The 15377-nt window shown below is 38.6% G+C and overlaps 1 protein-coding gene across 5 annotated transcripts in view; it reads right to left on the bottom strand.

Annotated features, from left to right (window-relative positions):
• Positions 1 to 15377, bottom strand: part of NELL2 (neural EGFL like 2) — a 431246-nt gene that overhangs the window by 86832 nt on the left and 329037 nt on the right. For all 5 annotated transcript variants that reach the window (XM_065932164.1, XM_065932166.1, XM_065932167.1 and 2 more), the window contains 2 exons: positions 13827 to 13949; positions 10983 to 11078 (listed from right to left, as the gene is read on the bottom strand). In XM_065932164.1, coding sequence (XP_065788236.1) covers positions 10983 to 11078; positions 13827 to 13949 — 219 coding nt within the window. The remainder of the gene's footprint in view (positions 1 to 10982; positions 11079 to 13826; positions 13950 to 15377) is intronic.

Here is a 15377-nt window from a genome sequence, read left to right as displayed (position 1 = left end):
TATAAACACATCAAATGCAATTTATTGAGAGCTCACCACATCTAAGACATGGTGTGGTGCACCCTGTTAACGTTACTTCTTTTAATTTCCAGAACAACCCATGAGGTTGGTTTTATTATCTTAATTTTATACACATAAAGATTAAGGCATAGGAAAATGAAGTAATATAGAAAAGACCACACAGCTGGTCAAGCGTAGAGCTAGGACCTTGCCGATGTTACTCTGACTCTAATTTTTATATTTTGACCACTCTGTTAAATGCCTCAAGGAGAACCAAGGTTTGGCATAACATTAAAAAATTAAAAGGATTATTTAAAAGAGGTCAAGGATCACCAACACGAAAAAAAGACATGTCTTAAGCACCTAAGCTAACTCATATACAGGTATGGTCAAAAAGCTTTTGATGAGAGCTTTTGTTTTTAATTTGGTGACAGGAAAAAGTAACATTGGCATCTAAATTCATCCTAAGCTCATTAATATACATTCATCAAATGTAATTCATTCACTTTTATCCATAGAAACCAATAAGATCATTCAGGTCTCAGCAAGTATGATTGGAGTCCCCACCTTAGCAGATTAATGAGTACCTGGAAAAGGCAAATGAGAAGGGGGCAGCAGAGGATGAGATGGTTAGATAGCATCACGGACTCAATGGCCAGGTATTTCAGCAAACGCCAGGAGCCAGCACAGAGGAGCCTGGCATACTACAACCCATGGGGTCACAAAGAGTCAGACATGACTTAGTGACTGAAAACCACCACCACAGGTCTGTTCCCACATTACAGAAGCCACTGAAATATCTGCCTGTGTCTCGTCTCTTCCGCTGAGAAATTCAGATCCGGAAAGGTGACTTTAATAGACAGGGAGAAGGATTAGAAGCTGAACTTCCTTCTTCACAAGTTTTTACAATGAAGTTTGTTTAATGCCTTTTGTATGTGAAGTTTGTATTTGTTTAAGTAGAGCAAAATGATTAGATCTGAAGGAGTGCCTGAAGAACTGCAGATGGAGGTTAGTGACACTGTACAGGAGGCAGGGATCAAGACCATCCCTGATAAAAAGAAATTCAAAAAGGCAACATGGTTGTCTGAGGGGGCCTTACAAACAGCTAAGAAAAGAAGAGAAGCTAAAGGCAAAGGAGAAAAGGAAAGATATACCCATTTGAATGCAGAGTTCCAAAGAATAGCAAGGAGCGATAAGAAGCCTTTCTCAGTGAGCAATACGAAGAAATTGAGGAAAACAATAGAATGGAAAAGACTAGAGATCTATTCAAGAAAATTAGAGATACCAAGGGCACATTTCACGTAAAGCTGGGCACCATAAAGGACAGAAATTGTATGAACCTAACGGAAGGAGAACATATTAAGAAGAGGTGGCAAAAATACACAGAAACTATACAAAAAAATCTTCATGACCCAGAAAACCACAATGGTGTGATCACACTCCTAGAGTCAGACATCCTGGAATGCAAAGTCAAGTGGGCCTGAGGTAGCATCACTATAAACAAAGCTGGTGGAAGTGATGGAATTCCAGTTGAGCTATTTCAAATCCTAAAAGATGATGCTGTGAAAGTGCTGCACTCAATATGTCAGCATATTTGGAATACTCAACAGTGGCCACAGGACTGGAAAAGGTCCATTTTCATTCCAATCCCAAAGAAAGGCAATGCTGAAGAATGTTCAAACTACTGCACAATTGCACTCATCTCACATGCTAGCAGAGTAATGCTCAAAATTCCCCAAGTCAGGCATCAACAGAACGTGAACCATGAATTTCCAGATGTTCAAGCTGAATTTAGAAAAGGCAGAGGAACCAGAGAATAAATTGCCAACATTTTCTGGATCATAGAAAGAGCAAGAGAGTTCCAGAAAAACATCTACTTCTGCTTTATTGATTGCACTGAAGCCTTTGACTGTGCGGATCACAACAAACTGTGGAATATTCTTCAAGAGATGGGAATACCTGCCTCCTAAGAAATCTGTATGCAGGTCAAGAAGCAACAGTTAGAACGAGATATGAAACAACAGACTGGTTCCAAATTGGGAAAGGAGGACGTCAAGACTGTATATTGCCACCCTGCTTATTTAACTTCTATGCAGAGTAGTACATCATGCGAAATGTCAAGCTGGAGGAAGCACAAGCTGGAATCAAGATTGCCAGGAGAAATATCAATAACCTCAGATACTCAGATGACACCACCCTTATGACAGAAAGGGAAGAACTAAAGAGCATCTTGATGAAAGTGAAAGAGGAGAATGAAAAAGTTGGCTTAAAACTCAACATTCAGAAAACAAAGGTCATTGCATCTGGTCCCATCACTCCATGGCAAATAGATGGGGAAACAGTGGAAACAGTGGCAGACTTTTATTATTTTGGGCTCCAAAATCACTGCAGGTGGTGACTGCAGCCATGAAATTAAAAGACACTTGCTCCTTGGAAGAAAAGTTATGACCAACCTAGACAGCATATTAAAAAGCAGAGACATTACTTTGTCAACAGAGGTCCGTCTAGTCAAGGCTATGGCTTTTCCAGTAGTCATGTATGGATGTGAGAGTTGGACTATAAAGAAAGCTGAGTGCCAAATAATTGATGCTTTTGAATTGTGGTGTTGGAGAAGACTCTTGAGAGTCCCTTGGACTGCAAAGAGATCCAACCAGTCCATCCTAATGGAAATCAGTCCTGAATATTCATTGGAAGGACTGATGTTGAAGTTGAAACTCCAATACTTTGGCCTCCTGATGCGAAGAACTGACTCATTGGAAAAGACCCTGATGCTGGGAAAGATTGAAGGCCAGAAGAGAAGAGGACAACAGAGGATGAGATGGTTGGATGGCATCACCGACTCGATGGACATGAGTTTGAGCAAGCTCTAGTTGGTGATGAACAGGGAAGCCCGGTGTACTGAAGTCCATGGGGTTGCAAAGAGTCAGACATGATTGAGAGACTGAACTGAACTGAACTGAGAGCAAAATGGTTCAAAACAATGCTTAAAAAAAAAGAAAATGATCTCAGTTGTTGGTAAAGCAAAGCCATCTAAAGTTTTCTTTCTTATTTAACTATGTTGTCTCAACATTTTTATTCAAATTATCCTCTTCTCCTACAAAAAGATATACATTTTGCTAATGGAATTTCACTGTGAGTCATTTCAGTTAAAAAAAAATATGCTATGGCAGAAATGTTTTGAAACTTTGCTAGTTTAACAATTTCACAAAATGTAATACAATTCGACATTAATAATAAATGCTAACTATGCATACTACCAGAAAAATAACTTTACTATAAATGAATTGAAGGATTTTTACTACCTGCACTATAACAGTAATAATATGAACTTTTAAAAAAATCAATCCACCTCAACCATTTTAAAGTTACCTTGCATGTAAGGCAACATTCATATATGCCTCATGCTTTATTTATCATTTTGAAATTAGAGATATTAAAAGCTAGAAAAACACTTAGGAATACAATTAAATTTATATTCATTTAGTTACTCACCGAAAATAATTAAAAATTCATCTCATGTTTTGATCTGTGGTCAGGAAACCCATTATTTTACACACACACACAGCCATTTAACACTAAAATGTCTGATATCCTTTTCTTTGATACTGCAGTACATTTTTTTTTTTTTAGTTTTGCCATTTGATATCAACTTTCTTCTAGTCATAAGCATTTTAATTTGATATGTCAGCAGTTACCTATAGGGGACTGTCAACTGCTTTATAGTCATGCTGCAAATCATGACTGAAAGATTTACTTTTAGTAGAATGACAGCTTCACATATTAATTAGATCATCAGACACATGTTTGCCGAGATTTAGCAACTGAGCAATAAATACAGCATGGCAGTGATAGAGCTGTTAAACTTCAGCACATAGATTTCAAATACATTTTATTGAGTTATCCAAGAAGTAATCACCCTGCGAAACCCAAGTTAAACACATGATGGAATATTAGGATGTTAATTAAAAATGAAGTTATGCTTTACAAGTAAGTAATCTTACAAGTGCCTAAAAAAGAAGGCCATGAAAATTAATTTTACTCAGTAAAAACACACACAAAGCCCTTTTGTGAAGTTGGTAAATGGGTTCAATCATTTCACCAAGGTACACATGATGGAGAAATAGACTAAATAAATTAGGGATGAGGGGGTTCAGAGGAGACTTTTTGACTAAAGTAATAAGGGTTGGTAAAACTCATGTACATTAAGATTATCTTTCAAGAAATCAGGAAATCCTAATACCTCCTTCTCGGAGATTCCATTGTGAGGGCTCAGCAGATAGAATGACTGGAACCAGGCATTAACCTCCTTTCTAAGCCATCAGGCGGCACCCAACTTCAGCAGACATTTAGGCCATTCCTATACCTGGGTAATCTCGGCAATGCTGATGCTCCCCTACCTCGAAAGAGAAAAACTGTCACAGAAGTCACTGTTAAAGAATGGGAGCTGAAGGGGCGGGCATAACAAAAACACAGACTTGATGAGTAATGACAGCAGGATGGATTCCTGAACATATAACATGGTGTAAGCAGAAAGGAGAGAAGGAAGAGATGAAGGAGGGAAGAGAGCAAGGGAGGGAGTAGGAAGGGAAGAAGGAGAAAGGAAACCCCGGAATAAGAATCAGAAACCTTGAGTTCTACAGTGCAGGCCTGTAACTACAATTAAACACCGTATATAAGTTACTCCACGACTCTGGGCAGAAATTACCTCATCCGGTAGGTGAAAGCTCAAGATCAGATGATACTGAAGGCCTCTTTAAGCTTATATTTTAAAACAGCCAGCAAATATGGATATGGAAGCATCCACATCATCTTTGATTCCTCATTTATACCTTTGCTTATTTATTCAACAAAAATCTGTGGAGCACCTAATAAGGTGTAGGCCTAACACAATGTCTCAAAGATTCATACGTGAACAAGTTATACCCTTTACCTCCATGAAACTCCATTCCTGGAGTGAAAATGAGGTGAACAGACAGAGGGACCAGAAGGTGAAAGCTGGGTAGATTAGCAGGGGTCAAATCTCAAATGTTGCCTTAAGACAGGTGGCCTTTATCTCAAGGGCAGTGGGAGGCACTGACTTTTCTTCTTTCAGTGATATGATCAAATTTGGGTTGTGGAGGTTGGACTGTGCATCACTTCTCATCTGAAGGTATATTTTTTTAACGACACTTTCTATTTGTAACTATATCAACAAAGTGGTGGTGTCGGAAGGTGAGGAATTAGGATCTAACCTGGAGAAGTTATTAGGGCAGACACCTTGTGGCAAGTATCGCTACTATACTTTCTCAGATAGGAGGCAGGAATGCCCTGCTACTCAAACAGTGAAATATGGTCCCGGGCTAAGAGATGCTAGAAAGCAGAGATAAACTATGGCCCACTGTCCTGAGCACCAACTTTACTCAATGGTGAGTAAGTTAAATATTTTATATATGGAATAGAAATGAATGGATTTATAGGCTAAAACAAGATGTTTTGAAGAAATTTTATTTACCCTCATGACGAACCATTTCAGGAACTCCCTAGATGTAGGCGCTGTCTCTCCCTCATAATTAGTGTATTCAGAAAAAACTTTGAAAACTTTTAAAAGTACTGATATAGATTTTTCTTTAAGTAGAGTATGGGGTAAAAAGCTCTTAGTATTCAGCTGCTAACTCTGTGACATCACAAAAATTTAATCACTATGAACCCAATATTTTTGCTTGTAAACGAATGTTAGCTCCAAGATAATGCCCATCTTTGCAGATATCTGTGAAGAGGAAGGTGATGTGTAGAGAGTAAAAGACACTGAAGCTAATTACTCTGCCCGAGACCACATAATAAGGAAACAGTAGAACTAGATTTCAGATCTATATCTTTATCAAAGCCCTTGAGGCCTGGCATGCTGAGATTCATGGGGTTGCAGAGTCGGACATGACTGAGCAACTGATCTGAACTGAACTGAACTGAACTGGCTTTTATAGACAGTTAGAGCATTGCCTTTCTTTGGGATTGGAATGAAAACTGACCTTTTCCAGTCCTGTGGCCACTGCTGAGTTTTCCAAATTTCCTGACACATTGAATGCAACACTTTCACAGCATCATCTTTTAGGATCTGAAATAGCTCAACTGGAATTCCATCGTCTCCACTAGCTTTGTTCGTAGTGATGCTTCCTACAGTCCACTTGACTTCACATTACAGGATGTTTGGCTCTAGGTCAGTGATCACACCATTGTGATTATCTGGGTCGTGAAGATCTATTTTGTACAGTTCTTCTGTGTATTCTTGCCACCTCTTCTTAATATCTTCTGCTTCTGGTAGGTTCATACTATTTCTGTCCTTTATGGGGTCCATCTTTGCATGAAATGTTCCCTTGGTATCTCTAGTTTTCTTGAAGAAATCTCTAGTCTTTCCTATTCTATTGTTTTCCTCTATTTCTTTGCATTGATCACAGAGGAAGGCTTTCTTATTTCTCCTTGCTATTCTTTGGAATTCTGCATTCAAACTGGTATATCTTTCCTTTTCTCCTTTGCTTTTCGCTTCTCTTCTTTTCACAGCTATTTGTAAGGCCTCTTCAGACACCCATTTTTCTTTTTTGCATTTCTTTTTCTTGGAGATGGTCTTGATCCCTGTCTCCTATACAATGTCACAAACCTCCATACATAGTTCATCAGGCACTCTGTCTATCAGATTTAGTCCCTTAAATCTATTTCTCACTTCCACTGTAGAGTCATAAGGGATTTGATTTAGGTCATACCTGAATGGTCTAGTGGTTTTCCCAATTTCTTCAATTTAAGTCTGAATTTGGCAATAAGGAGTTCATGACCTGAGCCATAGTCAGCTCCCAGTCTTGTTTTTGCTGACTGTATAGAGCTTCTCCATCTTTGGCTGCAAAGAATATAATCAATCTGATTTCGGTGTGGACCATCTGGTGATGTCCATGTGTAGAATCTTCTCTTGTGTTGTTGGAAGAGAGTGCTTGCTATGACCAGTGTGTTCTCTTGGCAAAATTCTATTAGACTTTGCCCTGCTTCAGTCTGTACTCCAAGGCCAAATTTGCCTGTTATTGCAGGTATTTCTTGACTTCCTGCATTTGCATTCCAGTCCTCTATAATGAAACGGACATCTTTTTTGGGTGTTAGTTCTGAAAGATCTTGTAGGTCTTCATAGAACCGTTCAGCTTCAGCTTCTTCAGCATTACTGGTCGAGGCATAGACTTGGATTTCTGTGATATTGAATGGTTTGCCTTGGAAATGAACAGAGATCATTCCGTTGTTTTGAGATTGCATCCAAGTACTGATTTCGGACTCTTTTGTTGACTATGATGGTTACTCCATTTCTTATAAGGGATTCTTGCACACAGAAGTAGATGAACTCAGATAACTCATCTGAGTTAAATTCACCCATTGCAGTCCATCTTAGTTCCCTGATTCCTCGAATGTCGATGTTCACTCTGGCCATCTCCTGTTTGACCATTTCCAAGTTGCCTGTTTCATGGACCTAACATTTCAGGTTCCTATGCAATATTGCTCCTTACAGCATCAGACCTTGTTTCTATCACCAGTCACATCCACAACTGGGTGTTGTTTTTGCTTTGGCTCCATCCCTTCATTCTTTCTGGAGTTATTTCTCCACTGATCTCCAGTAGCATATTGGGCACCTACTGACCTGGGGAGTTCATCTTTCAGTGTCATACCTTTTTGCCTTTTCATACTATTCATGGGGTTTTCCAGGCAAGAATATTGAAGTGGTTTGCCACTCCCTTCTCCAGTGGACCACATTCTGTCAGACCTCTCCACCATGACCTGTCTCACACGCTAGCACAGTAATGCTCAAAATTCTCCAAGCCAGGCTTCAGCAATACGTGAATCGTGAACTTCCAGATGTTCAAGCTGGTTTTAGAAAAGGCAGAGGAACCAGAGATCAAATTGCCAACATTCGCTGGATCATCAAAAAAGCAAGAGAGTTCCAGAAAAACATCTATTTCTGCTTTATTGACTACGCCAAAGCCTTTGACTGTGTGGATCACAATAAACTGTGGAAAATTCTGAAAGAGACGGGAATACCAGAACACCTGACCTGCCTCTTGAGAAATGTGTTTGCAGGTCGGGAAGCAACAGTTAGAACTGGACATGGAACAACAGACTGGTTCCAAATAGGAAAAGGAGTACGTCAAGGCTGTATATTGTCACCCTGCTTATTTAACTTCTATGCAGAGTACATCATGAGAAACGCTGGGCTGGATGAAGCACAAGCTGGAATCAAGATTGCCAGGAGAAATATCAATAACCTCAGATATGCATATAACACTGCCCTTATGGCAGAAAGTGAAGAAGAACTAAAGAGCCTCTTGATGAAAGTGAAAGAGGAGAGTGAAAAAGTTGGTTTAAAGCTCAACATTCAGAAGACTAAGATCATGATATCAGGTCCCATCACTTCATGGCAAATAGATGGGGAAACAATGGCTGACTATTTTTTGGGCTCCAAAATTACCCTAGATGGTGATTGCAGCCATGAAATTAAAAGATCCTTACTCCTTGGAAGGAAAGCTATGACCAACCTAAATAGCATATTGAAAAGCAGAGACATTACTTTGTCAACAAAGGTCCATCTAGTCAAGGCTATGGTTTTTCCAGTGGTCATGTATGGATGTGAGAGTTGGAGTATAAAGAAAGCTGAGTGCCAAAGAATTGATGCTTTTGAACTGTGGTGTTGGATGAGAACTCTTGAGAGTCCCTTGCACTGCAAGGAGATCCAACCAGTCCATCTTAAAGGAGATCAGTCCTGGGTGTTCATTGGAAGGACTGATGTTGAATCTGAAACTCCAATATTTTGGCCACCTGATGCGAAGGGCTGACTCAACTGAAAAGACCCTGATGTTGGGAAAGATTGAAGGCAGGAGGAGAAGGGGATGACAGAGGATGAGATGGTTGGATGGCATCACCAACTCAATGGACATGGGTTTGGGTGGACTCCGGGAGTTGGTGATGGACAGGGAGGCCTGTCACAGTGCGGTTCATGGGGTCACAAAGTGTCGGACACAACTTAGCGACTGAACTGAACTGAACTTAGAGCAAGTGTGAGACTCTCCTCTTATAGACTGGAAGTTCAAGGATAATTATATAGAGAAAACTAAATATTCTGTTGGGTTATTTTTAACCCCAGTTTTAAATTTTATATTGCTCATATTAATCTTATACCATTTTATACTTTCACAATCTCTCCAAATAAGTTTTTTTAGTTGAGTAATGATATGCAGGATTGAGCACGGTCATTATTCATCCCAGATATTCTGGGACAGTCTTTATTTCAAAAATCCACACCATTGAAATACCCTGAAGAAGCCACTATTTCACTAACCAGCCTCTGCACCACAAACAGCATAAAATACTGTAGTATTCAAGGGACACAGTCACCTCAGGAGTTAATGTACAGGAGAATTACAATGTACCTTGATATATGTGTGTGGGATATATTTGATATACTAGTAGAGATCATGGGATAGAAGCATTGTAGAATCATTGCACTGGAAATATTTGATTTTGATCTAGTAAATCCAAGATAGTTAATTATCAGAAATCTGTAGTTAATAAGCTCTATGAATGATTCACATGCACAATGAGTTTTGGAACTTCTGATTTAGGAAATTATCTCCTTAAGAAAGAGCCCCATATATCAAGATAGTCACTAGGCATTTTCTGTTAGAGACATTTGTAACCCATTAGTCATTGAAGTTTGAAAAGAACCACTTAGAGGTATTTGCAGAAACAAAGGATGTAGTGATGCAGGCCTTTCGTTAGCATCCTTCGGTGTATAGTTGCAGTACTTTTTCAGCAGAATTTTCACTTTCCAAGTGGACCAGAGCATTTTCTGTCTTACATTTTGATCGATGTGTTTATTAAACCAGATGACTGCAAGGGGGATGGAGATGGGACATTCACTGTGTCTACTGCACAGAGATTTATGAAAAGTCAACAGGAGGCAGTGACTACCAATCACTGGTGGCAGCAGCTTTCTCTTAGGGAGAATAATAAGACTTTGGGAGGACCTGCTATTAGAACCCATTTAACCCAAAACAGGGCTTTCCAAGTGGCCCTAGTGATAAAGAATCTACCTGCCAGTGCAGGAGACATAAGAGACGTGGGTTTGATCCCTGGGTTGGGAAAACCCCCTGGTGGAGGACATAGCAACCCACTCTAGTATTCTTGCCTGGAGAATCCCATGGACAGAGGAGCCTGGTGAGCTACAGTCCCAGAGGGTTGCAAAGAGTCAGACATGATTAAAGCGACAGTAGGCACACAACCCAGAGCAACCAAAATTACTACTGACATGATTTTAATTAGGACCTAATAATCAATGTACTTTTTAAATTCTTAAGGTGCATTTAAATGGGCGAAACCATCTTACTTTGAGTCATAAGCTATATACTGAGTATAGACATATATATTTAAATATTTTTAAAAGCTTCTAGTATTAACCTCTATCAGAAAGAGTAAGTTCAGAATGGACTTGGATGAGGAAAAATTAAGGAGTAGAGAACTTTAAATAGTTTGTAAATATACAACAATGAAAAAACGCTAAGTGGACCAGGTAAAAATTTATTAGAACATCTCAAATGTGGATGCAGGAAGTAGTATATTCCAGGAAGTGAGCTGTCCAGAAGCTTGAACTCCATGTTTTGATATTATCATACAATTTCCAGGAATACGGGGCTCCAAATGAGTAAAATGAATTATGAAGTCATAAAATCCTAGGCAATCCCGAACATTTTTTTTCTGAGAAAGTTCCATATGCTTCTAGTTATAATAGCTGTAAAACCTCTTTAGACTTTGGGCAAATACTCAGTGAGTACCTCTCACTGAAACTTTCCACCTCCTGCGTCCTAAGCTTCTGTGTTAATAGAACCATGCTTTTGAGAGCCTACTTGAAACACTATTTTCCTCATGGATTACTTCATACATTGGTTTAAAAATTTATTTTCTAGAAGATGGTATGATATCCTTACCTGTTTCACAGCTGTGCCCGGTGAAGCCTTGTGGGCAGGCACACACGTTGGCGGCAATACAAGCTCCTCCGTTTCTACAACCATCTTGGCAAAATGCTAAAATAATTCAGATACATGATTTTAGCAGTTTATAAGGACGTAGTTCAAGATTCTTCAAACTAGCTTTTCTTTATTGCCTTGAAAATGTTGACATCAAACTATACATCCTATTATTTCATATTCATAATATACTTTCTATATAGGTAAGAAATTTCAACACAATTTGTAGAATAATATTCTTTCTGAAGTTAAGTGTTTCACTTATAAAAGAAAATACTGAACTTTAACAAAATCCAGTAACCTTACACAGCAGGAAGTGCATTAGAATTAGTATTGCATCTCATTATAACAATCTAAAAATCTTGAAATTAAAACTATAAAAAATGGCAACTATCCTAGATAGTTACCTAAAGAGCAAACCACCATCTAGAGAATGAGACTCAGAAACTAGAAATGATTGAATCCAATGAGGCTCTGATCATTCTACACACTGGCCAAAATGTCAAAATACTAGAAAATCCCCCATCTTTCAAAAAAACTATAAATCCATCCTAAAGGGATGAATTAGCCAATAATGAGAATTTGCCAAAGCGGTCTTTAGGAAGAGTCTTGCATTTCCCCGCCAAAGATGGGTCAGGATCCAGGGCAAAGAAACTTCATGGCCTGTTGTGTTAGGGTGGGTTTGTGAGTGAGGGTAGTTTTTCTGTGAGTAGAAAAGGGAGCCAAGCTTCAACCCATTGCAAGGGTGATGTTTTGAGATGGTTTGGCTTCCAAAAAAGAAAAAAGTGAGAAAAACAAGGTAGGTAAGACTGTGTACCCTTAGAGACTTCTGTTTCCACCTCAATTTACACTTTGTTTCCTTAAGGCTCAGGGCTACTCCCTCAGCCCGGCCAGGTCTGTCACGGATGAACCACATCAGGATTTTCCAGGCCTGAGGCAAAAGCTTTTTCTCTAGTTTTCTGGCACATGCCTCCTCTAGTTAGTTAGGATGTACTTTCTCAGAGAGGTAAACTGTAGAAATCTGAGATTTTGTGGTTGAGTTAAAAGAAGGGGCTCAAAGAGACCCACTTGGCTTCTTTGATTCTAGGTCCTAATCTGTCTTCATCCCAGGCAAAAACAATACCTAGTCACCAGGAACTTGCAAAGAGATTAGGAATTTAAGTCTCATAAAAAGAAAGTCTCATATATATCCATGTATATATCTTCATTAGAGTAATTTGCAAGATTTCAGCACGTTGATGGAGGACAGGATGCAGATCCTACATCTAAACTACATTGCTTCCCAGTTTTTGACATTCCCATCAGATAGGCACGCAGGACTGGAGAGTCTTTATTCAGGCAACCTGCAGTCCTAATTTCCAGAAGAAATTCATAGATCCTGGAAAGTTCTCCTTATTTCAAAGAATCTTCCATCTGCATCTACTCAAGGCTTCAAGAATTCTTTACACTATAAAGTTTACTCTTCATATGAATAAGGAGTGAGAGTCAAATACAACTAAGACTGAGAAGGTTGGGCCCCAGATGAAATCTTAACTCTCAGCACACCCAGATGCTTTGGGGAAGTCCTAAGGGTTCAGGTACACTATGCTATGGATTTAGCTTTTCTCTGGATCAGTCTAGATTCTGAGGAAATCTTTATGGGATTCGGACCCCTAAATGAGTAGGTCTATACAATGCTCTAAATTATGGATTTCCATAACTTTTACAAATAAGAGTAATCCTCTGGCTCATCCATGTCTGCATCCAGTGTATTATTGTAGAACAGGCCTTAGACTCATGCTCCAAGGCCACTGCATTAATAATCATTTATTGTTATTTCCTGTCTCCCATATACATGGCATCAAATAAAACTAATTTTGGTAATCTCCGTGTCAGTGTATTTGAGGAATGGGCAGTTTTGAAGCTTAAAATGCCTAAATTAGACAAATCATAAGTTTTATATGATATAATAAGAAATATGGACTTTATCCTATGGAAGTCAGTATGAATTTCCAAAATAGTTTCCTCTTTTTCCCTTGTGAACTAGGAGGTAAGCTCAACTGATGAAGGAAAAAGAGAGCATGTATGCAAGACATAATTAATGAATAGTGGTAGATTAGTTGGAATATCCACTGATGGAAATGAAAAGCTGAGAATTATTGATTGGTATTGACAAACCAGGTAAAATCAGAGATGATAATACATACAAACCCAACATTCCCAGTTAATTAGTACCTAAGCTCAAGAGAGAAAACAGAGAAGAAAACAGTCAGACTGATCCCAAATAGATATTTTACAGTGAATCATGGTAGTAAAACAAATGGGTTGATAGTATTGCTGAAAAAATACAGCTGTAATGTTTGGACTCAAAAAGAAATAAATGAACCTGGGAGGAGACTAGAAAACTGGATGAAAAGGAAAGGTCAGAGAGGTTAAAGATGAAAAATTGTGAAAAGAACAGAGGGGAAAAACTGGAAGCAAAGGGACTTTGGATTAGACAATAAAAAGTTAGTCTAGATTTCAAAGATGGAGCAGTTCTGTACAAAAGTGCCTAGGGTATGGTTATGTCTACGGTCTGCTTGAGAGGAACAGAGGTGAAAAACCACTGCGGGTGAGGTGATGGAACATTAAATCAGAGTTGATGAACAACTGGCCACTTAAACACTGATGTAATCCAAGAGGAAGAACACGAGCTACACTTTGAAGTTCCCAATGGCTGTGGGAAATACCCAGAAGGTAGGTAACAGTGATGAAAAAGGGTGGAGGGAAGGAGAGATGGATTGCATTATCCCTAATGGAAGAGGTATTAGCACTAAAATCTTTTACCTTTGCATGTCGTTCCATTCCCGGTATAGCCTGGCTTGCAGACGCAGTTGTGTCCTCCAACAGTATTGAAGCATAAAGCGTTTTCATCACAGTTGTGTTGATTTGTGGCACATTCATCATGTTCTGAAAGGAGGATACAGTTTTGTTACTCAAAGATGGATTTTCAAAGACACTGCGTTTTAAATTGAACCTTTATCTTTGTTATTGTATGGTATTTCTTTCCAATAAAAACATGCACAAAGTATCTATTAAAGAAGAGTTTGTATTTTGAGGTACATACATAGTGCATACATCCACAAGCTTTGAACCTATAAAGATTTGGACAAAAGGCAAATGAATAGTAGGAAGGAATAGAGGAGCAGAGAGGGAAGGATAGGGATTAATTCTCAGAAGTAGATCCCACAGCCAGCTGTTTGTAGTCTTAGTGGTTAATATTTGGGGAATTATCTCATGATATAAATCAGCCCCTAACTTTTTCCTATAGCAAGGGAAGGATGATAGGAAAGGAGGTGTGACTGGATTGCTCCACGAATCCTGACCTGCAGGATAATGGAATTGAAGCCCTGGGAATTAGATGCAGTTAACACCCACATCCACACTTGCAAGAATAAAGATACACATGCAAACTGTTGGGGGAGTATTGGCATTTCTTCCTAAGTTGCTTCTTTCTGCAAAGGAGGTCATACTTTTCTTAAATAAGACAAACTTGCCTTTATAATATGTGCAAACACAAACTTTTTGAGATAGACAGTCAATATGATAACCTTCTTTAACTGTTGTAACCTGACACTTTCAAAAGCATCGAATCACTTAATACCCCTAGCTCTGCTATGAAAGAGCCAGAACCAATGTCATTATCACTAGTTTAAAGACGAGTAAATGGTGGCTCAGAGTGCTTCAGGGGCCTGCCCAATTCACAGTCATATCAGGCAACTTCAGAATTCGAGCTCAGGGTTCAGCAAAAATGTAAATGTGAGGAATAACTACAGTAAATATGAGAAAGAAAACAGATCTAACACTAGAATCAAGATGAGTAGGAAATGAAATACAGATAAGGAAATGCATACGAGTTAGTTCAGCGATCTGAAATCCCTACAGTCTCATACTCACACTGATCACCCAGGCTTTTGCATAAATATTATTCAGGTCTAAAATTAAATATATATTTTAATATAAGAACATTAATTAAGCCATTAATTCACCATGATATGAATAATCAAAGCAAAAAGAAATACTGCTTTTTCACTTTAGACCTCTTAGTATTTCAAACAACATACATACTATTCTGGACAATGTAACAGTAATATATCTAATTTTGAAAAAAAACTTGCCTTTGACATACGCAGTTGAGATTAGACTACCATTTAACTACTAAAATCAGATGCATTTTATTTTTTTTAAAAAAGGTTAACATTTCACGATTCTATGTCCTGTGTTAAACAAGCACAAAGTTGGGTATCTTTAACTATAGCTCTATAATAACTTTATAAAGATTATTCCCAATAACTTTTCAGAAAACGGAGAGATTTCAGCCACTAAGGTTTTAGAATT

Source organism: Muntiacus reevesi, chromosome 4, assembly GCF_963930625.1.
Source record: "Muntiacus reevesi chromosome 4, mMunRee1.1, whole genome shotgun sequence".
In the NCBI taxonomy this organism is placed as follows: domain Eukaryota; kingdom Metazoa; phylum Chordata; class Mammalia; order Artiodactyla; family Cervidae; genus Muntiacus; species Muntiacus reevesi.
The sequence above is the reverse complement of the archived record's forward strand: the minus strand, read 5'-3'. Positions and strand labels throughout refer to the sequence as shown.